The sequence below is a fragment of the Macaca thibetana genome, chromosome 8 (genome assembly GCF_024542745.1).
Source record: "Macaca thibetana thibetana isolate TM-01 chromosome 8, ASM2454274v1, whole genome shotgun sequence".
In the NCBI taxonomy this organism is placed as follows: Eukaryota; Metazoa; Chordata; class Mammalia; order Primates; family Cercopithecidae; genus Macaca; species Macaca thibetana.
In genome coordinates, this window is record NC_065585.1 from 50,626,783 (window position 1) to 50,652,915 (window position 26,133).

At 38.6% G+C, this 26,133-nt stretch overlaps 1 protein-coding gene and 1 long non-coding RNA gene across 2 annotated transcripts in view; one reads left to right on the top strand and one right to left on the bottom strand.

The window, feature by feature from the left end:
* Window positions 1-12,731, bottom strand: part of LOC126960869 (uncharacterized) — a 289,975-nt gene extending 277,244 nt beyond the window's left edge. The window contains exon 1 of the long non-coding RNA XR_007728134.1: window positions 12,229-12,731. This is a non-coding gene — a long non-coding RNA (uncharacterized LOC126960869). The remainder of the gene's footprint in view (window positions 1-12,228) is intronic.
* VIRMA (vir like m6A methyltransferase associated) overlaps window positions 1-22,938 on the top strand; it is a 64,055-nt gene extending 41,117 nt beyond the window's left edge. The window contains exons 13-24 of the mRNA XM_050800472.1: window positions 243-787; window positions 1,319-1,554; window positions 2,032-2,284; window positions 5,694-5,911; window positions 11,535-11,667; window positions 14,634-14,786; window positions 15,228-15,388; window positions 16,483-16,579; window positions 18,624-18,790; window positions 19,548-19,879; window positions 21,379-21,522; window positions 22,598-22,938. Of these exons, the coding sequence (XP_050656429.1) occupies window positions 243-787; window positions 1,319-1,554; window positions 2,032-2,284; window positions 5,694-5,911; window positions 11,535-11,667; window positions 14,634-14,786; window positions 15,228-15,388; window positions 16,483-16,579; window positions 18,624-18,790; window positions 19,548-19,879; window positions 21,379-21,522; window positions 22,598-22,752 (2,594 nt within the window). The 3' untranslated portion in view covers window positions 22,753-22,938. The remainder of the gene's footprint in view (window positions 1-242; window positions 788-1,318; window positions 1,555-2,031; window positions 2,285-5,693; window positions 5,912-11,534; window positions 11,668-14,633; window positions 14,787-15,227; window positions 15,389-16,482; window positions 16,580-18,623; window positions 18,791-19,547; window positions 19,880-21,378; window positions 21,523-22,597) is intronic.
* Window positions 22,939-26,133: the final 3,195 nt, after the last annotated feature.

A 26,133-nucleotide genomic window follows, 5' to 3' on the forward strand; every position in this document is an offset into this window, starting at 1 on the left:
AAAACTATGATTCTTAAGCCTAGAATAAATATCATTTATTAAATATTTAGTTTAATAATTATTAAACATCAGATAAATATCATTTTAATTAAATATAAGTAAATATTTATCATAATCATTTATTATAAATGTAATAAAAATCATTTATCATAAATATTAAATATTTAGTTTAATAATAATTTTTAATCAGTTATTAACATATATGTAATTAGTTTTGTTTCTTTTCCTTATCCTATATAAAGGTCAACAGAAAGATCTGAAATGGAATCTTGCCGTTATTCAGCTTTTTTCTGCTGAAGGAATGGACACGTTTATTCGAGTTCTGCAAAAATTGAACAGTATTCTGACTCAGCCTTGGAGGCTCCATGTCAACATGGGGACCACCCTTCACAGAGTTACTACTATTTCAATGGCTCGCTGCACACTCACTCTTCTTAAAACTATGTTAACAGAACTCCTGAGAGGTGGATCCTTTGAGTTTAAGGACATGCGTGTTCCTTCAGCGCTTGTTACTTTACATATGCTCCTGTGCTCTATCCCCCTCTCAGGTCGTTTGGATAGTGATGAACAGAAAATTCAGAATGATATCATTGATATTTTACTGACTTTTACACAAGGAGTTAATGAAAAACTCACAATCTCAGAAGAGACTCTGGCCAATAATACTTGGTCTTTAATGTTAAAAGAAGTTCTTTCTTCAATCTTGAAGGTTCCTGAAGGATTTTTTTCTGGACTCATACTCCTTTCAGAGCTGCTGCCTCTTCCATTGCCCATGCAAACAACTCAGGTATCACTTCCATATAACATGCATCTTATAAATGACTGCAGTAACACTTTTTAAAAAGCCAGTGATTTTGTTAAAAAACAAAAACCCTCATCTCCCTTCCTCCCAAAAAGACATAAAATAACCGGATGAGGGGGAGATAAAACTGCAACAAGTTGGTCATTGAGGAAATATGGGGGTAACATTTTAAATAAATTTTTGTTAAAGTGAGTTTTATTATGCTGTTATGTATGTTTGTACTTACATATTTCTGTTATTTTACATCCTTTTCCCCCTCCTTACCATGTGTTAGAATTTGCCAATAACTAGGTTGCTTCACCAATGGACTCTACTCAACTAACTGCTAACCTGAGAACAATAAGATTTTTTAGACTCATTGAATTCAAGCAAATGTTTAACTGTATAATAGAAGATTAAATGTTTTAAGCATGCAGTAAAAATGTTCTTTTCATAACATTTCTTCCTGAACAGTTTTTGTGACTATAAATAAATATTAAAAAATCTACGTACACACACATTATACTTTTTTAACAGGTTATTGAGCCACATGATATATCAGTGGCACTCAACACCCGAAAATTGTGGAGCATGCACCTTCATGTTCAAGCAAAGTTGCTCCAAGAAATAGTTCGCTCTTTCTCTGGCACAACCTGCCAGCCCATTCAACATATGTTACGGCGTATTTGTGTTCAATTGTGTGACCTTGCCTCACCAACTGCACTTCTGATTATGAGAACTGTGTTGGATTTGATTGTAGAAGACTTGCAAAGGTATTTTCATTTTGCATTAAAAATTTTTTCCTCAAGTTATTTTTGACACATGTATTTTTTCCCTTACAATTTGGAAACTAGGGTTTGTAATGCCCAGATAACATATATACATGTAAATATACACATATTCCTACATATGCACACATATGTATATATGAATAGTTAACAGACTTTTAAAATGAGAAAGCTTTATTTCATCATTTCATGTGGACGATATCTTGAAGGTCTTGATTTGGGGTTTTCAAATGGTAAATCCTAAAGAAGTATTCTGATTTAAGAAAATATATTATTGGAAACCTGAATTTATAAAATTTTTGCAGTCATTGTAAAATTCCAGAGAATTTGTCATTATACCCAAGGAATTAAATGTTTTATGCAAAATTTGTGTAAGTTGATGTGTATTGAGAAATAAATATTAGTTAAACAATGCCTTAAGATCAAGAACTTTGTTTACTAAATGTATTGATTTTATTTCAGCACTTCAGAAGATAAAGAAAAACAGTATACTAGCCAAACCACCAGGTTGCTTGCTCTTCTTGATGCTCTGGCTTCAAACAAAGCTTGTAAATTAGCTATTTTGCATCTAATTAATGGAACTATTAAAGGTGATGAAAGATACGCAGAGATATTCCAGGATCTTTTAGCTTTGGTGCGGTCTCCTGGAGACAGTGTTATTCGCCAACAGTGTGTTGAATATGTCACATCCATTTTGCAGTCTCTCTGTGATCAGGTATTTATAGTTATTTTATAAAGTTTCTGTGTGTGTGTGTGTATTTAAGCATCTTGTGTAAATTTTGGCCGTGAATGAACAGCTCTCACCTATGTTTTATTATTCCTGCTATTGTTCATGGGTTTCTCTGAAGAGCTTTTTTCTTTCCTTTATAAGATCATAACCTTGGGTAATTGCTTTATGTGCCACTGTTTCGGTATTTTTTAGGGTCTAATTCATTTTCCTTCCAATTACATTACACAGGTCATTCTTTTTTTTGAGATGGAGTCTCATTCTGTCGCCCAGGCTGGAGTGCAATGGTGCAATCTCAGCTCACTGCAGCCTCTGCCCCTCCAGGTTCAAGTGATTCTCCTGCCTCAGCCTCCCGAGTAGCTGGGATTACAAGCACATACCACCATGCCTGGCTAATTTTTTTATTTTTAGTAGAGACAGGGTTTCACCATGTTTTTCGGGCTGGTCTTGAGCTCCTGATCTCAGGTGATCCATCTGCCTCAGCCTCCCAAAGTGCTGGGATTACAGACGAGAGCCACCATGCCTGGCTACGCCAAGTCATTCTTAAATTTCATAGCTTCATTGAATTAATGTGTTCTCTTGTTAGGGCAACATTTGAAGGCTACTACACTTTTAGTGTGTTTCAGACTACTTTGCTTATAGATGTTGGCTAACAGTAGTACTATTTTTTCCCTGTTGTCTATATTATTGACTTCCAGTTTATAGTTTCATGGGTTAATGAGAATTGTTTTAACTTTTTTTTTTTTTTTTTTGAGACGGAGTCTCGCTCTGTCGCCCAGGGAGTGCAGTGGCGCGATCTCGGCTCACTGCAAGCTCTGCCTCCCGGGTTTACACCATTCTCCTGCCTCAGCCTCCCGAGTAGATGGAATACAGGCGCCCGCCACCACGCCCAGCTAGTTTTTTGTATTTTTTTTTTTTTTAGTAGAGACGAGGTTTCACCGTGTTAGCCAGGATGGTCTCGATCTCCTGACCTCGTGATCTGCCCGTCTTGGCCTCCCAGAGTGCTGGGATTACAGGCTTGAGCCACTGCGCCTGGCCTGTTTTAACTTTTAAAGCCCATTATGATTGAGATCTTTGGAGATTTCTATGCCTAATACTGTTTTAGCTTGTCAGAATGCTCTTGCTAAGTGGTCATCAAATGTGATTTTTTATTTCAGGCAGAATAGAGTCCCACGTTGGAAGACTATTTTTCTACCTTAACAGATTCTCAGTTTGGTTACCTTTAAGACCCAGGTCAAGAAAGAACTTTTTTGTGTGCGTGTGTGTGACTTGTTTTCACAAAGAAGGGGACCTGGTAGAAAGGGTATTCTAAGTGCTTGTACCTCAAAGTGTCCACTTGATTGGTATTTCTTATGTAATCCACTTTGGGTTGCATGACTACATTGAACAGTGCTATGGCATCCTAGCTGCCTTGGTCACACGAATCTCATTGATGGCCTCACTTTGCCGTGTTTTCCTTCTGATTCAAGCCTTGTTTTATAGTTTTAAGCCAAGTTGAATATGAGTTTGCAGTATGTTGAAGTAATTAAAGATGATAAAACATAATCCAAAATGCTCTTGTAAAATTCAGTTTACTTTTGGCTGGGCATGGTGGCTCACGCCTGTAATCCCAGCACTTTGGGAGGCCGAGGTGGGTGGATCACAAGGTCAGGAGTTTGAGACCAGCCTGGCCAATATGGTGAAACCCCATCTCTACTACAAAAAAACTAGCTGGGCGTGGTGGCGCGCATCTGTAGTCCCAGCTTGAACCCAGGAGGCGGAGGTTACAATGAGCCAAGATTGCGCCACTGCACTCCTGGGCAATAGAGGGAGACTTCATCTCAAAAAAAAATTCAGTTTACTTCTATAAAGAGTAGTGAGAGTTTTTAGAGTTATCATTAGCTAAACTTGCTTAGCATTGGAAAACTTGAATTTAGAAGTATATACATATATATAAAAAGTAGAGGGAACTATTTGATTGAAAGACTGTGGTTAAATGTTCATCTCCTCTATCCATCCAACTTTCTGATATTTTAAATTGTAGGGGGCTTTTTTTGTTTTTTTGTTTGCTTGTTTTTGAGATGGAGCCTGGTTCTGTTGCCCAGACTGGAGTGCAGTGGCACGATCTTGGCTCAGTGCAACCTCCGTCTCCTGGGTTCAAGTGATTCTCTTGCCTCAGCTTCCCAGTAGCTGGGATTGCATGCATGCACCACCATGCTTGGCTAATTTTTGTATTTTTGGTAGAGAAGGGTGTTTCACCATGTTGGCCAGGCTCGTCTTGAACTTCTTGCCTCAAGTAATCCACTTGCCTTGGCCTCCGAAAGTACAGGGATTACAGGTGTGAACCACTGTGCCGAGCCTTAAATTGCAGTATTAATGTATACTAAACTTTATTTCTGGCCAGGTGTGGTAGCTCATGCCTGTAATCCTAGCACTTAGGGAGGCTGAGGCAGGTGAATCACCTGAGGTCGGGAGTTCGAGACCAGCCTGACCAACATGGAGAAACCCTGTCTCTACTAAAAATACAAAATTAGCTGGGTGTGGCACCGCATGCCTGTAATCCCAGCTACTCGGGAGGCTGAGGCAGGAGAATTGCCTGAAGCTTGGAGGCAGAGGTTGCGGTGAGCCGAGATTGTGCTATTGAGTTCCAGCCTGGGCAACAAGAGTGAAACTCCGTCTCAAAAAAAAAAAAAAGCTTTATTTCTCTGAAAAGTTTCTTTATAAACCAAAAAAGATACAAATGAATAAATAATACAGTACGTTAATTATTTTAGTACAAAATACTTTTTACCTTTAACCTTTTGAAAACAGAAACTATATTTACTGCAATACCGAAAGAAAAAAAATTTTTAAAGATGTCGTTTAAAAGTAAATCAAAATATTTAAATATTTATTCCTTTAGGTGTATATCCTTGTATTAACTTTTTTAAAAGGGAAAAGTAATTTCATTATTCTTTTTTTTTTTTTTTTGAGATGGAGTCTCGCTCTGTGGCCCAGGCTGGAGTGCAGTGGCTGGATCTCAGCTCACTGCAAGCTCCGCCTCCCGGGTTCATGCCCTTCTCCTGCCTCAGCCTCCCGAGTAGCTGGGACTACAGGCGCCCGCCACCTCGCCCGGCTAGTTTTTTGTATTTTTTAGTAGAGACGGGGTTTCACCATGTTAGCCAGGATGGTCTCGATCTCCTGACCTCATGATCCACCCGTTTTGGCCTCCCAAAGTGCTGGGATTACAGGCTTGAGCCACTGCGCCCGGCAATTTCATTATTCTTAATGTGTTTAAGTATATGTTTGGGATGGAACAGTAGCAACAATATTTTAATGAGATAGTTATTGAATATTAATTGCTATGTATTTCTCAAAAGTGCTAAGTGATGGTGATAATCATTTAAAAAATTGATTTTTTTCCCCTTGCTCCCCACAGGACATTGCACTTATTTTACCAAGCTCTTCTGAAGGTTCTATTTCTGAACTGGAGCAGCTCTCCAACTCTCTACCAAATAAAGAATTGATGGCCTCAATCTGTGACTGTCTGTTGGCTACGCTGGCTAACTCTGAGAGCAGTTACAACTGTTTACTGACGTGTGTCAGAACAATGATGTTTCTTGCAGAGCATGATTATGGATTATTTCATTTAAAAAGGTAATGATTTGTCTAATTTAATATACTCTTAGATTTAATTTTTTCATTCTGTCACTGCCCACCCACCCCACATTAATTCATACCTATTGTAGAAAGTTGAAGAAATGATTTCTTTCATGGGAGAAATTTTGTGTGTATGGAAAAGATTAATTAGCAATGAAAGGTCATGCTAATAATAGAATCTTTGGGATTAAAGATAATTAAAATGAATAGATACACAAATTACTGTGGGCATGGTACGGTATTTGGAAGGAAATCTCACTGTTCCAGGGATGGTAATTCATGCCTTAAGGTCTTTGTTTCGTTGTTGTATCCTCAGAGGTGATGGATGCTAGAGGGATTTTATAGACCTTAAAGCTAAAATGCAGATTCTGTGTACAGTTCCTCAGTACTTTGGTATCCAATTCCATGGGGAATTGGATACCAAAATCTATAGATGCCCAAGTCCCTTATGTAAAACGGTACAGTATTTCTCTTATATACTTGAAATCACCTTAGGTTACTTATAATTATAATACAGTGTGAATGTTATGTAAATAATTTACGTAAATAATTTGCTCTATCTTAAAATTTGTATTATTTTTTATTCATATTGTTGTTTATTTATTTATAATATTTTCATTCCATGGTTGGTGGAATCTGTGGATGCAGAATCCATGGGTATGGAGAGCTGACCATATTTTGTTTTCTAGAGGAGTGGCTGGGACAAAATTAATCTGAACTTATATAAATAGCTGAGCATGGTGGCTCATATCTATAATTTCAGCACTTCAAGAGACTGAGGTGGGAGAATCGCTTGAGCCTGGTAGTTCGAGACTAGCCTGGGCAACATAGGGAGACCTATCTCTATAAAAAAAATTTACAAAATTAGTTGGGCATGGTGGCACACACCTGTAGTCCCAACTACTTGGGAAGCTGAGGTGGGAGGATTGCTTGAGCCTGGGAGGTCAAGGCTGCAGTGAGCATGCCACTGCATTCTAGTCGGGGCAACAGAGCGAGACCTTGTCTCAAAAAAAAAGAAAAAGAAATGATATAAACCTCAGACTGCTCACTGTCAAGTATAATTTCTACTCTACTCTAATTTTTCTGTCCATGCCCTGATGTTTTTCTTTGCTAGGAGAAGGAAGAGGGAAGATACCTGGCTAGTACTTAGATTTATTAAACTACATGGGATTATGAGATAGTAAGGATGAGGAAACATACTTTTGCCTCTTTCTCATTAATTCTTGTAGCACTGGTTGAAAACTTACATTGCAGGTACTGTGTTTGGTGCTGGCTCTTCCTTTCTCCATCTCCTTGTCCTGACATACCTGTGTCTTCTGTATTTGCTCTCAGTTGATGGCACCTGCTTCACATCCATTCCTCATGCTCTGCCCCCATCCAATCTCTCACCAAAGCCTTTAACCTTTTTCCTATTGCCTAGATACTTACTCCATGTCCTTTGAAACTCACCTCATACACTGCACTTCCACAAAAGCCAAAAAGCTTTCCTAGTTGGGTTAGGTACTCCCACAAATTTTCTTCGTATACCTGTGCTGTTGTATTATTTATGATTTTGTTGGGTTTCCTAGACTTAATGTTTCTGGTCCTTTTTTCTTATCTGTAACCTTGTCCTAAGTCCTCTTAACCTATTCCCTTTTTCCCTTTTAACCTTTATCTCTCTGCTAAGCTCCAAGTAACCCATTAATCTACTTGATATTTCTACTTGACTATCTAATGGCATCTCATTAAGTCCTGTGGATTATTTCTCCAAAATACATCCTGAATCTGATCCCTCTTCTCTACCTCTGTAGCTATTACTTTTATCCAGGCCACTATCATTTCTAGCATAGCCCATTGCAATAGCCTCCTAATTGGTATCCTTGCTTCCACCATTTGGCTTTCTAAAATTCATTCTCTCAGAAGCCAGAGTAATCTTTTAAAACTTAAAACACGATTTCTGCTGAAATCCTTCTAATGGTTTCCTATTGTACCTCAATTAAAATGCAAACTCTCTATAATGATCTGTAAGGCTTTATAAAGTCTGGCCCTGAGTCGTCTTATAGCCCTTTTATCCTCACTTTTTGTTCACTTGTCAGGCTTATTCCTATCTCCAGGCTTGTTTGTTTTGTCCTAAAACGTTTTTCCCCTAGATTCTTTGATGACTTATTTTATCACTTCATTCTGGTATCTGTATGAATATATTTCCTGTCTAAATAGCCTGCCCTTTATGTCCCTGCTCATATTTTTCCACTGCATTATATGGATTTATACATCACATTATATGGATTCATTTCTTGTTTGCTTGTCTCCCTCACTAGAATATAAGCTACATTGACCACACTCCCCAGCACCTAGAAACCTGGTACCTAGTAGGCACTATGAAGGAATGAAAATACACACTAGATTCGTCTAGTCCACAGACATTTATTGAATGCCTTCTTTGGACCAGGCACTGATTTTAGGTACTGGGAATTCAGTTAAAAAAAAAAAAAATCCATGCCTTCTTGGTGCTTTCACTCTACTGTGGGTTGACAGACAATAAATAAGTAAATAAAATACATAGTATGTTACAGAAAAAACATAGAATACGGAAGAAGGATAGTAAGGGTCAGAGGTGAGGATGGCAGTTGCCATTTGAAATATGGGAACTTCATCAGGGAGCCCCTTGCACTTGCTAAAAAGGTGACCCTTGAACAAAGATGAAGACCTGAAAGAGGTGAGGAACAAAACATGCTAATATCCTGGAGAGAACAGTTGCAAAAAGCATGCCTCATATGTCTGAGAAACAATTTAAAACAATAAATGTGTTAATTTATATATGTTTTTGAGGAAGTGAATTAATACTAATATTTGGTGGGTTTTTTTGTCTGTCTCTTTGTTTTGAGATAGGTTCTAATGCTGTTAGCCAGGCTGGAGTGTAGTGGCGTGATCTCAGCTCACTGCAGCCTCCGCTTCCTGGGCTCAAGCACTTCTCCTGATCCTCCTTCATTTGCATGAAAAAGACATTTCATGCAAGTTAAAAAAGTTAAAAAAAGACAAAGAAGGGTATTATATAATAATAGAAGGCCTTGCCCAATGGGAAAATAATACAATCCTAAACATATATGCACCTAACACTGGGCTTTGAAATTTATAAAACAATTAATAATAGACCTAAGAAATAAGATAGACAGCAACGCAATAATAGTGGGGGGAACCTTAATACTCCACTGAAAGCATTAGAGAGGTCATCAAGACAGAAAGTCAACAAAGAAACAATAGATTTGAATTATACCTGGAACAAATGGACTTAACAGATAGATACAGAACATTCCATCCAAAAACCACAGAATATACATTCTACTGAATAGTGTGTGGAAATTTTATGCACTACCTCAGCCTTCCAAGTACTACTACAGGCACAAGCCACCATGCCTGGCTAATTTTTGTATTTTTTGTAGAGCCAGGGTTTCAACTGGTGCCCAGGCTGGTCTTGAACTCCTGGGCTCAAGTGATCCACCTGTCTCTGCCTTCCAAAGTGCTGGGATTATAGGCGTGAGCCACCACACCTGGCCCATACTAATACTTTAACTTTGATCCAGTACCAGAAGTGAATTCTAGCATTTTCCCTTTCTTGATTATTTTATTCTCTAACAGTGAGAAATTCAGCTCTCATTATCTATATTTGCTTATTTGTTTAGCCCTAGTTTACAAATGAAGTAGCAGTCTCAAACTCATTACTAAACCATACTCCTGTGGGAAACAAATTGAGCAACAGGAGTACAGTGTTTGTATATGGTTCTTTTTGTCTGTAGCCTTTGTATATCCAGTCAAAAAGCTGTTTTTCAAAGTTATTTATGTCAGCTTCTTTCTTCTCTGTCTCCTTCAGTTTCGTTATATGGTTCATTTGTAATACAGTTGGATTCATTGGTCATAGTCTGCATTTTTTTTTTTTTTTTTTTTTTTTGAGATGGAGTCTTGCACTGTCACCTGGGCTGGAGTGCAATCGTGCCATCTCGGCTCACTGCAACCTCCGCCTCCCGTGTTCAAGTGATTCTCCTGCCTCAGCCTCCTGAGTAGCTGGGATTACAGGTGCCCGCCACCACACCCAGCTAATTTTTTGTATTTTTTTTTCTTTTAGTAGAGACAGGGTTTCAGTGTGTTGGCCAGGCTGGTCTTGAACTCCTGACCTCGTGATCCGCCTGCCTCAGCCTCCCAAAGTGCTGGGATTACAGGCATTACAAATATAAAAAAATTATATCTAGTCAAATTTATATTTTATGGTGTACAGTTCTATGTGTTTTGACAGATGCTTAGAGTCATATAATTTGTTCTTATTGGTGACTAATTTTCTAGCAATCTGGATTGTTTTCAAATTTTGGTGGTTATGAATAAAGCTTTGCATACAGGTTTTTGTGTGAATCTCAGTTTTCATTTCTCTTGGGTAGACACTTAGGAGTGGGGTTACTGGGTTGTAAGATAGGTGTATGTTTAACCTTAAAAGAAACTACCAAACTGTTTTCCAAAGGAGAGATACCATTTTTCATTCCCACCAGCAGGGTATTAGAGCTCCAGTTGCTCCTCATCCTCACCAGAAGTTGGTATTGCAAGTTTTAAAATGTTAGGCATTCTAATAGGGCCCTAGTTTTTGATAGACCATGGAAGTAGGACTCACTTAAAGATTGTGTGTAGTGGTTAGTAATTGGTATAGTTCGATTTTGAACCCATGCTTTTTCCATTAACATTTTTATTTTTGAATTTAATCTATTTCTCTTTGTTGTTGCCCAGGCTGTAGTGCAGTGGCGCAATCTCGGCTCACTGCAACCTCCATCTTCTGGGTTCAAGCAATTCTCCTGCCTCAGCCTCCACAGTAGCTGGGATTACAGGAATGCACCACCACACCTGGCTAATTTTTTGTATTTTTAGTAGAGACGGAGTTTTACTGTGTTAGCCAGTAACACAGTAGGTTGGGATCTCCTAACCTCGTGATCTTCCTGCCTTGGACTCCCAAAGTGCTGGGATTACAGGTGTGAGCCACCGTGCCCGGTCAAAAGGTTTATAAATAGGGAACTGGCAAGTTTTCTGTGTTAAGTTTTTCTTTTTTTTTGAGATGAAGCCTCGCTCTGTCCTTCAAGCTGGAGTGCAGTGGCATGATTTTGGCTCACTGCAACTTCTGCCTCCCAGTCATTTAAGTGATTCTTCTGCCTCAGCCTCCTCCTGAGTAGCTGGGATTGCAGGCATGTGCCACCACTCCCTGTTAATTTTTGTATTTTTGTTTTTTTTAATAGACACCAGGTTTCACTATGTTGGCCAGGCTGCTCCGAAACTCCTGACCTCAAGTGATCCACACCCTTCGGCCTCCCAAAGCACCGGGATTACAGGCATGAGCCACCACACCCAGCCTCTTGTGTTAAATTTTATAAATGTATTATTTGGGGGAAATTTTTTTTTTTAAGAACTTGAAGCTTAGCTTTAAAAGGAGTTGGTAACTATTGATGCTTCTTTGTTATATTTGTTTACAAAGACACACCAAAGTACTTCTTAACATTTTTAAAAATGATGGAGTAAGTTTTATTCTGTCTGAACCGAGTTCATTTCTCATACCAGTTTTATACGCTCATATTTTAAGATAATATCTTCTCTTTATTTTCTTTATTTACAGTTCTTTAAGGAAAAACAGTAGTGCTCTGCATAGTTTACTGAAACGAGTGGTCAGCACATTTAGTAAGGACACAGGAGAGCTTGCATCTTCATTTTTAGAATTTATGAGACAAATTCTTAACTCTGACACAATTGTAAGTATGTGTGTGTTTGTGTATATATGTATGTATGTATTTGGTGTTTCTTAAATTTGAAATCTTTGGCTAGGTACGGTGGCTCACACCTGTAATCTCAGCACGTTGGTGGGCTGAGGTGGGAGGATCTCTTGGGGCCAGGAGTTTGAGACCAGCCTGGGCAAAATAGTGAGACCCTGTCTTGAAAAAAAGAGAAATACTTTGCCATAAGTTAAATCACTTTATATATCAAATATCCAACGTAAAAAAGATCACTTTAGTTCATTTTATTTTATTTTATTTTAGATGGAGTCTTGCTCTGTCACCCAGACTGGAGTTCAGTAGCACGATCTCGGCTTCCTGCAACCTCCACATACTGGGTTCAAGTGATTCTCCTGCCTCAGCCTCCTGAGTAGCTGGGATTACAGACACCCACCACCATGCCTAGCTAATTTTCTGTACTCTTTCAGTAGAGATGGGATTTCACCACATTGACCAGTCTGGTTTTGGACTCCCGATCTTAGGTGATCTGCCCACCTCGGCCTCCCAAAGTGCTGGGATTACAGGCATGAGCTACTGCACCTGGCCAAGTGCGTTCATTTTAAAATAATTCTTAGATGAGTGTGGTTGCGCATGCCTCTAATCCCATCACTTTGGGAGGCTGTGGTAGGAGGATTGCTTGAGCCCAAAAGTTTGAGGTCAACCTGTACAACACAGCAAAACTCTGTCTCTAGAAACAACAAAAATTAGCCAGATGTGGTGTGTCTACCAGTAGTCCCATCTATTTGAGAGACTGAGATTGGAGGATAGCTTGAGCCCAGGAGTTGGAGGCTGAAGTTAGCTATGATTGTGTCACTGCAGTCTAGTCTGGGTGACAGAGCAAGACACTGTCTCAAAAAAAAAAAAAAAAAATTTATGACTTTGAGTTACCTTGCTAGGGCAACTCAGAATAATGAAGTTTTGTTAGTCTCTTAGTTATTTAATTTTTGTTACTTAATTTACTGATTGTTTTGGATGTTGTGATTTTGGGGTAACTGTAAAGTTTATTATGCTTTAGTATTTTTGGTTTATCATACAAACATGAATTAAAGATTATTGTCTCCACTCTAAAATCTTATTGTTAAAATAAAGATTTCTCTTATTAATATTTTCCAAAGTCATGGTATATTATGAGCACAATTCCAGAAGCCATTAATATGCCTGCCCTACTTAGTTTGGTGGCGTGTGCCTCTGGCTGCTCAGGAGGCGGGGTCGGGGAAATCACTTGAACCTATGAATTCAAGGTTGCAGTGAGCTATGATTGTGCCAGTGTACTTCAGCCTGGGTGAAAGAGTGAGACACTCTCTCTCTGTTTTTTTTCTGAGATGAGGTCTCCATCTGACGCCCAGGCTGGAGTGCAGTAGCATGATCATGGCTCACTGCAGCCTTGACTTCCTTAGGCTCAGGTGATCCTTCCACCTCAGCCTCTTGAGTAGCTGGGACTTTAGATGTGCACCATCACACCTAGCTAATTTTTGTATTTTTAGTAGAGATGGGATTTTGCCATGTTGCCCAGCCTGGTCTTGAGCTCCTGGGCTCAAGCAATCCACCTGCCTCAGCCTCCAAAAGTGCTGGGATTACAGGCATGAGCCACCATGCCTGGCCAACACTGTTTCTTAAAATAAGAAAAACAGGCTGGGCACGGTGGCTCACGCCTGTAATCTTAGCACTTTGGGAGGCCAAGGTAGGTGTGGATCACTTGAGGTCAGGAGTTCAAAAGCAGCCTGGCCGACATGGTGAAACCTCGTCTCTACTAAAAATACAAAAAATTAGCTGGGCTTGGTGGTGGACGCCTGTAATCCCAGCTGCTTGGGAGGCTGAAACAGGTGAATCGTTCGAACCCAGGAGGCAGAGGTTGCAGTGAGCTGAGATTGCGCTGTTGCACTCCAGCCTGGGCAACAGTGTGTGACTCCATCTCAAAAAAAAAAAAAAGAAAGAGAGAGAGAGAAAGAAAGAAAGAAAGATGGAAAGAAAGGAAGAAAGAAAGAAAGAAAAGAAAGAAAGAAAGGCAGACAGGTTAGGCAAGGTGGCTCACACTTGTAATCTCAGCATTTTGGGAGGTTGAGGTGGGAAGATTGCTTGAGCCCAGGATTTGAGATCAGCCTAGGTAACATAGTGAGACCATCTGTATGAAAAATTTTAAAATTAGCTGGGCTTGGTGGCACGTGCTTGTAGTCAGTCCCAGGTACTTGGGAGGATGAGATGAAAGGATCACTTGAACCTGAAGAGGTCGAGGCTGCGGTGAACTATGATTGTGCCACTGCACTGCAGCCTGGGTGACATGGTGAGACCCTGTCTCGACAACAAAAAAACAAGGTTAAAGATTTTATACAATGTTTAGGTAGGCATACGGCTCTCTACCATAAGTGTATGTGACAATATGGATGGTTTTCCTATCATGAAGCAAGATTTATTTTCCTAGAAGGATTTTCTGGTATTGAAATGTTATCACTCCAGAATTCACTTTATTATGTAGCATACTTTTTAAAGCAGAAAATATTAACTTTTCTATGTGACAGAATATAGTCTTAAATATGATAGTTCTTTAAATATGATAGTTCTTTACTTGTCTGTGTTATCTTCAGAAAGGTAATTTCAGGTTTCATCAGTTCTTTGTTATAGCAAGCATTTTATTAATTCTTGAGCATCAATCAGTGTGTCACATGTCCTGCAACTGCCAATGTATTTGCCATTGGGTATTTTGTTGAAAAATCTTGATGCCAGTAAAATATATATTTACCAATTTAAATATTTTGTGAGTCTTACTCAAAGAAAGCATACTTCACCTTTGATCTAAATCATTCTTAAAACTAGCCATTTGTACTGATGTAAAAATCAAAACATTGAAAGAAAGATTGCAGCATATGGCTTAGATAATATGAGTAAGTGTGGATGCATCTTTGTAAATTTCTCTGCTCTCAAATTTAACTTATGTGTGACATTTACAGGGATGTTGTGGAGATGATAATGGTCTCATGGAAGTAGAGGGAGCTCATCCATCTCGGACGATGAGTATTAATGCTGCAGAGTTAAAACAGCTTCTACAAAGCAAAGAAGAAAGTCCAGAAAATTTGTTCCTTGAACTAGAGAAGCTTGTTTTGGTAAAAAAGAAAAACAAAAACAGAGCCTTCCTAAGGCTTATTTTCCTTTCAGTTTGACTAGTACAAATATTTCATAGTGACATTTTTTAAAATAGTGAACCTTTAGTTGGGTATTTATACCATTTCAGATGACTCTTTGAATTAACAATTTGAAGTGAAGTCCTCCATCCTGTTATGAATTTTAAGGAGTACATGAAGACAGTAGTTTTTGAATTGTCTGTTCTTTGGATGCAGGGTACCCTCTTGCTGCTGTTGTTTAGAAATAAAATGACAAGTGTTTTGGTGTTTGTTTTATTTTAATATGTTTAATGTTAATAATTTCTGGACAGTGTTCCAGATTTCTTAGTAATAAAACATACAGCCTTTTCTACTAAAGAGTCAGTAGGTTTACAGATATAAGTTTTACCTGCACCTTCTTATTCTGCTTTTTTTTGTATATAGGAACATTCAAAAGATGATGACAATCTGGATTCTTTGTTGGACAATGTAGTTGGACTTAAGCAGATGCTGGAGTCATCAGGTGACCCTTTACCTCTCAGTGACCAGGATGTAGAACCAGTACTTTCAGCTCCAGAATCTCTTCAGAATTTGTTTAACAATAGGTAAAATACACAATGTTTTATAATTGAGTAGATGTTGGTTTTATAATGGCTATAGGCTAGGGAGGGCCAGCAAACTTTTTTTTTCTATAAAGGGCCAAATAGTAAGAATTCTAGGCTTTGCAGGCCACATATAGCCTCTGTTGTGTATTCTTCTGTAGTTTTTTTTTTTTTTTAATTTATACAAATCATGCTAGCTTGCAGGCTGTACAGAAACAAGCTAGCAGATAAAATCAGGGCTTTGTTTTATTTTACTGAAAGGTCAAAACTTGTTACAGCAGAATTAGTTTTCAAGTTATTTGTTTTTAAGGATACTTAGTTATTAATTGCCGTTTGGAGTTTCTTTTTTAGGTGCTACTTTTAATACTTCAGAAAGTAATAATTTTAATTGTACCTTCCACAGATTTTACTTGAAGATAAGCTAAAAGACTGGGCGTGTTGGCTCACGATATAATCCCAGCACTTTGGAAGGCTGAGGCAGGAAGATAGCTTGAGCTCAGGAGTTTGAGACTAGCCTGGGCAACATGGAGACCCTATCTCTACAAAAAAATTTTTAAAAATTAGCTGGGTGTGGTGGTGCACACCTGTGGTCCCAGCTACTAGGGAGGCTAAGGTGGGAGGATCACTTGAGCCCAGGAGATCACGACTGCAGTGAGCTGTGATTGTGCCACTGCACTTCAGCTGGGTAACAGAGCAAGACCCTGTCTCAAAAAAAAAAAAAAAAAAAAAAAAAAAAAGGGTTAGGCGCGGTGGCTTACGCTTGTAATCCCAGCACTTTGGGACTTTGGGAGGCCAAGGCGGGCAGATCACGAGGTCGGGAGATCGAGATGATCCTGGCTAACACAGTGAAACCCTGTCTCTACTAAAAATACAAAAAATTAGCCTAGAGTGGTGGCAGGTACCTGTAGTCTCAGCTACTCAGGAGGCTGAGGCAGGAGAATGGCATGAACCTGGGAGGCGGAGCTTGCAGGGAGCCGAGATTGCACCACTGCATTCCAGCCTGGGTGACAGAGTGAGACTCCGTCAAAAAAAAAAAAAAAAAATTTGAAATTTGATTTTGGAATTCTGCTTTTCACCAGATACTTTTCTTGTTCCAGGACTGCCTATGTGCTTGCTGATGTCATGGATGATCAGTTGAAATCTATGTGGTTCACTCCATTTCAGGCTGAAGAGATTGATACAGATCTGGATTTGGTATATAAATTATTTTATTACTAAATATTTAGAAAAATTTTAGTTTTTTCTGTTTCTTTGTATATTGTTAGCATTATAGTAGTTTCTATATTTTATGGCTGTTAAAATCTACTTGGAGGCCAGTTCTACATTATTTTTATGCCACTTGCCCACTTTATGGCATCCAGAAAGTTTTTTCTGCTTCTTTTTTGCTTCTTTCTAGTTAGTGATCTGTATTTTGAGGTTGCGACTTTTTGTTTATTTTTTATTTTTATTTTTATTTTTTTGAGACAATCTCATTCTGTCACCCAGGCTGGAGTGCGGTGGTGCGATCTCAGCTCACTGCAACCTCTGCCTCCTGGGTTCAAGCAATTCTCCTGCCTCAGCCTCCTGAGTAGCTGGGATTACAGGCGTGTGCCATCACACCTGGCTAATTTTTTTGTATTTTTAGTAGAGATGGGGTTTCACCATGTTGGTCAGGCTGGTTTCAAACTCCTGACCTTGTGATCCGCCTGCCTTGGCCTCCTAGAGTGCTGAGATTACAGGTGTGAGCCACCACACCCAGCCAAAAAAAAATTTTTTTTTACTATAGATAAAGTCTCACTATGTTACCCAGGTTGGTCTCAAACTCCTAGCCTCAAACAATCCTCTCTCTTTGGCCTCCCAAAGTGATGGGATTACAGGCATGAACCAGATTACAATCATTTGGCCAGAGAATGTGACTTAAGGGAAAAATCACACTTTTTCATAAGTTCTATGAAGCACTTTGTTTTCTTACATTGACAGGGTATAGAATAGAGAAAAGTATCCCACAAAACAACAGTTTATTCTTGCATTTGGGTTTAAGATGAGGAACGGTTGTGCTATGGTGTGGCTCTCAGTTTGGAAATTTGTAAAGAGTATATTTGTTATGATATAGTATGAATGGGAATTGACATTCTTAAACATAATGTTGAATAGGTAACAGTATAATTAACTATTTAAAATTTAATACAGTCTGTTTTATGCTTCTCAGAGATGTCGTAGGGAGAATTATTTTAGCCACATCTTAATATACTGCATATTGTTCCTTTATCAAAGAAACATACTGGTGTTCATCATGTACAATAAAACTAAAAGAATGATGTGCTTCACATTTGTATTCAGTGTGTTGAGAGCTGCTTTTCCTTTTTTAAAAAAACCACATACAATTCAATTAGAAGTGCATTAAAATTAATTTCTTTTTAGTGCAAGCTGTTCAGTGATTCTTTAAAACTGTCCTTTCCAGTAGAATTTTATGCAAGAATGCAAATATTTTGTAGTCTGCCCTGTCCAAAACAGTAGCCTCATGTGCATGTTGTACAGTGGAAATGTGGATGACTAGGGAACTGAATTTTATTTTGATTTAATTTTGATTAATTTAAATTTAGATAGGCACATGTGGTTAGTGGCTACCATGTTGGGCAGCACAGGTATAAAATATTTGTTAAAAGTTACTAATTTCATAACTTTAAGTTGAATCACAACTGTCTTGTGATGATAATTGTAACCCTCTGGATTAGAGAAATTTTAGGTATCTTACATTTGATAAATTTGAATAAAACCCAAGTAAACTGAATGTTTTCAGATTTCCCTGAAAGTAAACTTAGATGGGAACCTCATTAAATGCATAGAGCTTTTGGGAATCTGGCATAGAATTTTTTTGTGACAGAAATATTGACTATATAAGACTGGCAGAGTATGTTATTTTCAGATTCTTTTTTTGGAAGAGTTCAGGAGATAGTACAGTGTTAATTTATATAAACAAATACTGAGTTTCCTGCTCAGGCATCAAAAGTCTCCTAGATTAATAGCCCTGCTTTGAAGAATGCCACACACAAAAAAAGTAGCATTACTACGACGTGTGTGTGTGTTTTTAAACTACCAATGCCATTTGCTTTTTAAAAAGATGAGGGAAAGAGGTAGATCTTTAATTTATTTCTTATGAGAGGCAAATATAATTTATAGGTAATAAGAATTTCTGTAGTCAAATATTATGCCAATAATTACATTTAATATGTATTTTGTTTCATTATTATGACTGCAGGTAAAGGTCGACTTAATTGAACTCTCTGAAAAATGCTGTAGTGACTTTGATTTGCACTCAGAATTAGAGCGCTCATTTTTGTCAGAACCATCATCTCCAGGAAGAACCAAGACTACTAAAGGATTCAAACTTGGGAAGCACAAGCATGAGACCTTTATAACTTCAAGGTAAAATTTATTCCACTGAAGAGCTCAATTTTGGTCATATAAACTTATGTATTTTAGTGTATTTTAAGATAGACACATGCGGCCGAGCATGGTGGCTCACGCCTGTAATCCCAGCACTTTGGGAGGCTGAGGCGGTTGGACCACGAGGTCAGGAGATCGAGACCATCCTGGCTAACACGTTGAAAACCCGTCTCTACTAAAAATACAAAAAAAAAAAATTAGCTGGTTGTGGTAGTGGGCACCTGTAGTTCCAGCTGCTCAGGAGGCTGAGGCAGGAGAATGGCATGAACCCAGGAGGTGGAGCTTGCAGTGAGCTGAGATTGTGCCACTACACTCCAGCCTGGGTGACAGAGCAAGATTCTGTCTCCAAAAAAAAAAAAAAGATACGCACGTGCTGTTAAACTGGAAAGGAAGTTAACATAACATTCGAATCATGAACATTGTTTGGATTTTTTTATTTAAACATAATTTGGCCAGTATATACCCAGTACATTTGTTATATTGTTTTTTTACAAGACTTTGGAAGGTTTGAATAAGAAGTAAACTGGATTATTTTAAAACATTGTTATTCATAACAATGAAATGTGAGTACCTTTCTTAGCTAGTTTGTTGTATTATCCCAGAAGTGTGATAGAGCCTTGCAAAGTTAACAGAATTGGAGTACAAAAAAATTGAAATATAATTTTGAGTATTATAAAGATTGTTTTTGCAGAAATCTGAAAGAAAAATGTTTTATGGTATGTTTTTGTTTTAATAGTGGAAAATCTGAATACATCGAACCTGCCAAACGAGCTCATGTTGTGCCACCACCAAGAGGAAGGGGCAGGGGAGGATTTGGACAGGGTATACGACCTCATGATATTTTTCGTCAGAGAAAACAGAACACAAGTAGACCACCATCTATGCATGTGGATGACTTTGTTGCTGCTGAAAGTAAAGAAGTGGTTCCTCAAGATGGAATACCCCCACCAAAACGGCCACTCAAAGTTTCACAGAAGATTTCATCCCGTGGTGGGTTTTCAGGCAATAGAGGAGGACGGGGTGCTTTCCACAGTCAGAATAGGTTTTTCACACCACCTGCTTCAAAAGGTAACTAATTAGTATGTATTCTCTAATGGGTTAGAATATTGGAATGTTAAAATATTGAATGAAAGTGATTTAGATGGAAGAGATTCAGATAAACTGTTTTCCTGTTGCTACAGTTGAGCCACCTCTGGACTAGTGGTACTGTTTGCAGAGTACTCTGTTGGACAGAAGAAAGAAACTTTTTTTTTCAATGAACCTTTCATACATTGTACTTCTAAGAATGAATTTAGAAGTCTTGGCTAATTATTTTCCCTTTTTTTTTTTTTTTTTTTTCCGAGACATGAGTCTTGCTCTGTCGCCCAGGCTGGGGTGCAGTGGTGTGATCTCATCTCACTACCAACTCTGCCTCCCTGGTTCAAATGATTCTCCTGCTTCAGCCTCCCAAGTATCTGGGACTACAGGCATGCCCCACCGTGCCCAACTAATTTTTGTATTTTTAGTAGAGACGGGGTTTTGTCATGTTTGCCAGGCTAGTCTCAAACTCCTGAACTCAAGTGATCCACCCACCTTGGCTTCCCAAAGTGCTGAGATTACAGGTGTGAGCCACCGTGCTTGGCCTTATTTTCCTTTTTACATTGAGAATTATACATTTTCTGAGTAATACCCTTACATTATTTTCACAATTATACTTAACAGTTTTCTTAAGATTGTTCTGTGCAGTTCACCATTGATCTGCCTAATCTGCTTGCTTTCTTATGCTACATTTAGTTTGTTTGAAATTGTTACAGGATTTTTTTTTCTTTTTTGAAACAGAGTTTCGCTCTTATTGCCCAGGCTGGAGTGCAGTGGCACAATCTCAGCTCACTGCAACCTCTGCTTCTTGGGTTCAAGCGATTCTCCTGCTTCAACTTCCTGAGTACGCATGTGCCAGCACACCCGGCTAATTTTTATATTATTAGTAGAGATGGAATTTCACCATGTTGGCCAGGCTGGTCTCGAACTCCTGATCTCAGGTGATCCACCCGCCTTGGCCTCCCAAAGTGCAGGGATTACAGGCATGAGCCACTGCACCTGGCCTTACAAGATTTTAGAAACTAGGGATACTTACAGAAATTATACTTTAGTAGTGGATTGATAACCATATTTTCATACCTGCTGAGTTAGGAGGGTGAGAGTGAAAGAGAATCTGTGTTTATATTAATAACAAACACTTAGATTAGGTGTGTCAGGAACTTTTATAAGCATTTTACATATTATAACCTCACGTCAACCCCATTTGGCAAGTTCTTTTAGTACCCCTAATTTGCGGAAGAGAAAATTGTCAGTCAGCTGACCAGGGCACATAAATACAAGTGGCAGAACCAGTATTTGATCCCTGGCAGTTTGGCTCTAGAGTCTCTGCTCTTAACCACTGTGATGCTGCCACTATATATATAGTACAGTCAATTTACAAAATTTCGGTTTCTTTTCCATTCTTTTGAAGATTAAGAAAAATCTGTCATTTAAAAGAATCCAACTGAAGTTGTGAAAAAAGTGATTTTGATTGTGCTGTTTGTGTTTAGGAAACTACAGTCGTCGGGAAGGAACAAGAGGCTCCAGTTGGAGTGCTCAGAATACTCCTCGAGGAAATTACAATGAAAGTCGTGGAGGCCAGAGCAATTTTAACAGAGGCCCTCTTCCACCATTACGACCCCTTAGTTCTACAGGTATACATCCTTGCTACTTGATATTGCTGAGAGAAGGGAAGTGAATTCTTCCTTTTTAAATTGTTGATATATACAGAGGGGGCTAGGGGTGCTAAACTCCCCATCCCCTTGCCCCACGCAGTCAAAAATCTAAGTATAACTTTTGACTTCCCCAGAACCTAACTACTGATAGTATGCTGTTGACTGGCAGCCTTACAGATAACATAAACAGTTGATTGACACATATTTTATATATTATATATTATATAATGTATTACAATTAAATAAGCTGGAGAAAAGAAAATGTTATTAAGAAAATCTTAAGGAAAAGAAAATACATTTACTATTGAGTGGAAGTGGATCTTCGTAAAGGTCATCATATTCCATAGGCTGAGGAAGAGGAGGAGAGGTCTTACTTTCTTAGGAGTAGCAGAGGTGAAAGAAAATCCACATATAACTGGACCCAGGCAGTTGAAACCCATGTTGTTCAAGGGTCAGCTGTACTCTCATTCTGGGAGAGAATATTTTAGAGTATAGACTTAAAGTTCTAACATTTATATCCTTGAATAAATGCCCAATATACATCTTCTATAAAAATAATCAAATTTTTAGTTTCTGAACTGTTTGTATAATCTGAACAGTTTCATGGTGCTGTGCTCTTATTTTTATGTTTCAGTAATGAAAGTCAATGCTTAAGGTACCTTTCTGACCACAAAGTATTTTAATAACAGAGATACCTTTATATAGCATATTTTTTTTTGCTTATTGTCTTAGGCGTGTAAGCACATAACTTTTTTTTTTTAAAAACATTACCATATCTAGTCCAGAATGTTGCTCATCAGAAGTAGCTTTTGGTTTCAAATGCACATTTAAAAAAAATAACAAGTTTTATTTGGGATATAATTCTTATATACCATATAGTTTACCTGTTTAAAATGTATAATTCAACAATCTTCACCCCGTTCACAGTGCTTGCACATGAGTTTTAAAAGAGAAAAGAGTAATTCTTGGTTTGAGCTCAGTGACGTAGATTAGTATTTACATGCTTGGAAAAGAAAGGACGTTGGAACTAAAAACTGTATTTTTTCTTTTACAGGTTACCGCCCAAGTCCTCGGGACCGTGCTTCTAGAGGTCGTGGGGGACTTGGACCTTCCTGGGCTAGTGCAAATAGCGGCAGTGGAGGCTCAAGAGGAAAGTTTGTTAGTGGAGGAAGTGGTAGAGGTCGTCATGTACGCTCCTTTACACGATAAGAATCCTTTTGGGAACATCTTAACTGTATATGAACATTTTGTGAGGACAATAAAAATAAGACATTGAAGGACCAATTTAGACTTAGCAGTTATCTGGAGACATCTGAGAGAATATTTTTATCTGAAGAAAGCAGATTTTGTTTGATACCTAACAAGATTTCAATAAAAATCCAAACTTTGTATGTACGTTTCTATATATTTTCCCTTTTTTTGTATGACTATTTATTTAGAAAATTTCTAGGTAGAAAAACTGAATGACGTTTTGTATTTTTCTTGCCTATAGCACAGATGTTCTCAAACTTTCTCAGCTCATGACACTATTTAGTGCCTCAGTACTTTTTTCACAGCATACCTGGTCCAAAAGAATTATCTAATACTTGTGTTTATTAAGCAGTTAGGTACAACGGCTTAATAAGAATGTACATCATCACCACTAGTAACTGTGGACACTGCATGTCTCAAACCTTGGAATCAGTGTCATTTTCTTTTCCTCTCTGCTTCTTGCACAGTACTTTTTATCAAACTGCTGAAAACCCAGTTTTGTAAAGATATGTTGTTATAGAAAGGAATATAATGCTATTTAATGTTGAAAATGTAAACTACCTCGAAGTAGTAGTTTATGTTATGTCCAACAGGTGTTGCTATGTTTTTCTCAAAAATTTAAAAATACTGTGTGGCACCCATGTTAATTTGCTAAGGTGCCCTGGTACACAGTTTGGGAACCATGGCTGTACCAAAAGAAACAAAATACTCCTCTCCTTTGTATTAGAAATCTGAACTTTGCATTTCAGCTTTGGACCTACTGACACTATTTTATTATACAAATTATTTAAAGCTTAAAATAAGGAATGTCCTAATACTCTTATTTTGGGAATCAGAAACATCTAATAAAAGCTGACCTTTATATATATAGAAATAAAGCTTACAACTTTGAGAAAGTAGCCATATTTTCCCCAAGATAATGTCTTAACACACTGAGTCTATGTAAGTGGCATAAAATACAGAGTTCTCTTAATCAGAAAAGGAGTGTATGAGTCTCATCCATCCTTTTATCAATCTGTTTTGGGGAATTATTTGTGACTGAATACAATCTTCATTAAGAAAACACCTTGAAGCAAAGCTTAGCTGTAAAGAATCAGATGTTTAGGTGAAAGGTGATGGCAATCTTTTCATAACTAGTGGCCTTGAAAAACCCAAGTGTCTTGAGCTGCTGTAAGAAAATACCATAGACTGGGTGGCTTAAACAATAGAAATTTATTTCTCACAGTTCTGGAGGCTTGGAAGCCCAAGATCAGGGTGTCAGCATGGTTGGGTTCCAGTGAGGGCCCTCTTCCTGGCTTGTATGCAGCTACCTTTTTAAGTGCTCACATAGTCTTTCCTTGGTGCTTGCTTAAAGAGAGAGAGAGCTCTTGTGTCTTTTTCTTCTTATAAAGACACTATTCCCATCATGAACATCTCATCCTCATGATCTAATCTAAATCACAGTACCTCCCAAAGGTCCCACCCTTTCTAGTACTACCACATTGGGGGTTAGGAGTTCAACATATGAATTTGGGGAAACACAAGACTCAGCTCATTGTGTCAAGATAACTTAAATCCCCTTTGATCCTTAAACCTAATAGGCTCATTTTCCCCAAAGATATAGTTTACACATTAGGTAAAGTTCGAAATTTGCCCCAATATCTGACACAAATACATGTAAAAAATAGTTAATTTTTCTTAAGTAACTATCTTTCTAAAGTTACTTTCTTAAGTAACTTTCTAAATAAGAACATGGCCATATATAGAAACGTAATTTCTTGGTTTGTTTTTTAGCATTAAGCGGGATATAATCTTTGAGAAATATCAGAAAGCTGTTTTTGCTGTTTAAGTTAATACCCAGTAATTCAGACCAATGAAGGTAATAAATTATTAGTGTAGAAACAAATTAATGCCAGGCAAATTTAAAATGTCTTGAGTGACTACAAGTCCCAGATAAATGAGAAGGGAAGGAATCCACCATGTTGAGCAGCCCTTACATGCAAAAATCACTTAGTCCTTGTAACAATCCAGCATAGGTGGTATTATCTAATTTTACAGATGGAAAAAGCTGAAGAGCTTGACTCAAGCATGGTAGAAACAGGATTTAAAATCAGGTTGGGTGGTTCATGCCTGTAATCCCAGCACTTTGGGAGGCTAAGGCAAGAGGATCACTTAAGCCCAGGAGTTTGAGACTAGCCCTGGCAATATAGTGAGACCCTGCCACTACAGAAAATTTAAAAATTAGCTGAGTGAGGCCAGGCATGGTGGCTCATGCCTGTAATCCCACCACTTTGGGAGGCCTAGGCGGGCAGATCACCTGAGGTTGGGAGTTTGAGATCAGCCTTACCAACATAGTGAAACCCTGTCTCTACTAAAAATACAAAAATTAGCTGGACACGGTGGCATGCACCTGTAATCCCAGCTACTCAGGAGGCTGAGTCAGGAGAATTGCTTGAACCCAGGAAGTGGAGGTTGCAGTGAGCAGAGATCGAGCCACTACACTCCAGCTTGGGGTACAGAGCAAGACTCTGTCTCAAAAAATGATAATAATAAATTAGCTAGGTGTGGTGGTGCATGCCTGTAGTGTCAGCTACTTGGGAGACTGAGGCAGGAGGATCACTTAAGCCCAGGAGGTCAAGGCTGCAGTGAGCCATGATTGCGCCACTGTACTCCAGTCTGAATGACAGGGTGGGAAAAAAAAATCAGATTGGAGCAGGGCACAGTAGTGGGGCACCTGTGATCCCAGCTACTCAGGAGGCTGAGGTGGGAGGATTGCTTAGGCCCAGGAGTTCAAGTCCATCCTGGGCAACAAGAGCAAGACCCCCATCTCTAAGAAATAATAACAAAATCAGGTTGGCTAGCTCCTAATTCCTTACCTCTCCATCTTGGAGAAGAAGCTACTTTTCAGGTTAAGTGTGTTAGAGATCAAAATTAGTAATTCATCCTAAGGCAATGGAGTTTCAGAGACCCAACACTGTATTTTAGTTATTTCAGAAGTGAGCCTCAAACAAGACATTTCAGGGAAAGTGTTTGTTTGTTTGTTTGAGACAGAGTCTCACTCTGTCACCTAGGCTGGGGTGCAGTGGTGCTTTCCTGGCTCACTGCAACCTCTGCCTCCTGGGTTCACATGATTCTCCTGCCTCAGCCTCCCGAGTAGCTGGCATTACAGGCACCCACCACCATGCCCAGCTAATTTTTGTATTTTTAGTACAGACTGGGTTTCACCATGTTAGCCAGGCTGGTCTTGAACTCTTGACCTCAAGTGATCCACCTGCCTCTGCCTCCCAAAGTGCTGGGATTACAGGCATGAACCACTACATCCGGCCTATTTCAGGGAAAGTTTTGAGTGGCATTTAGAAA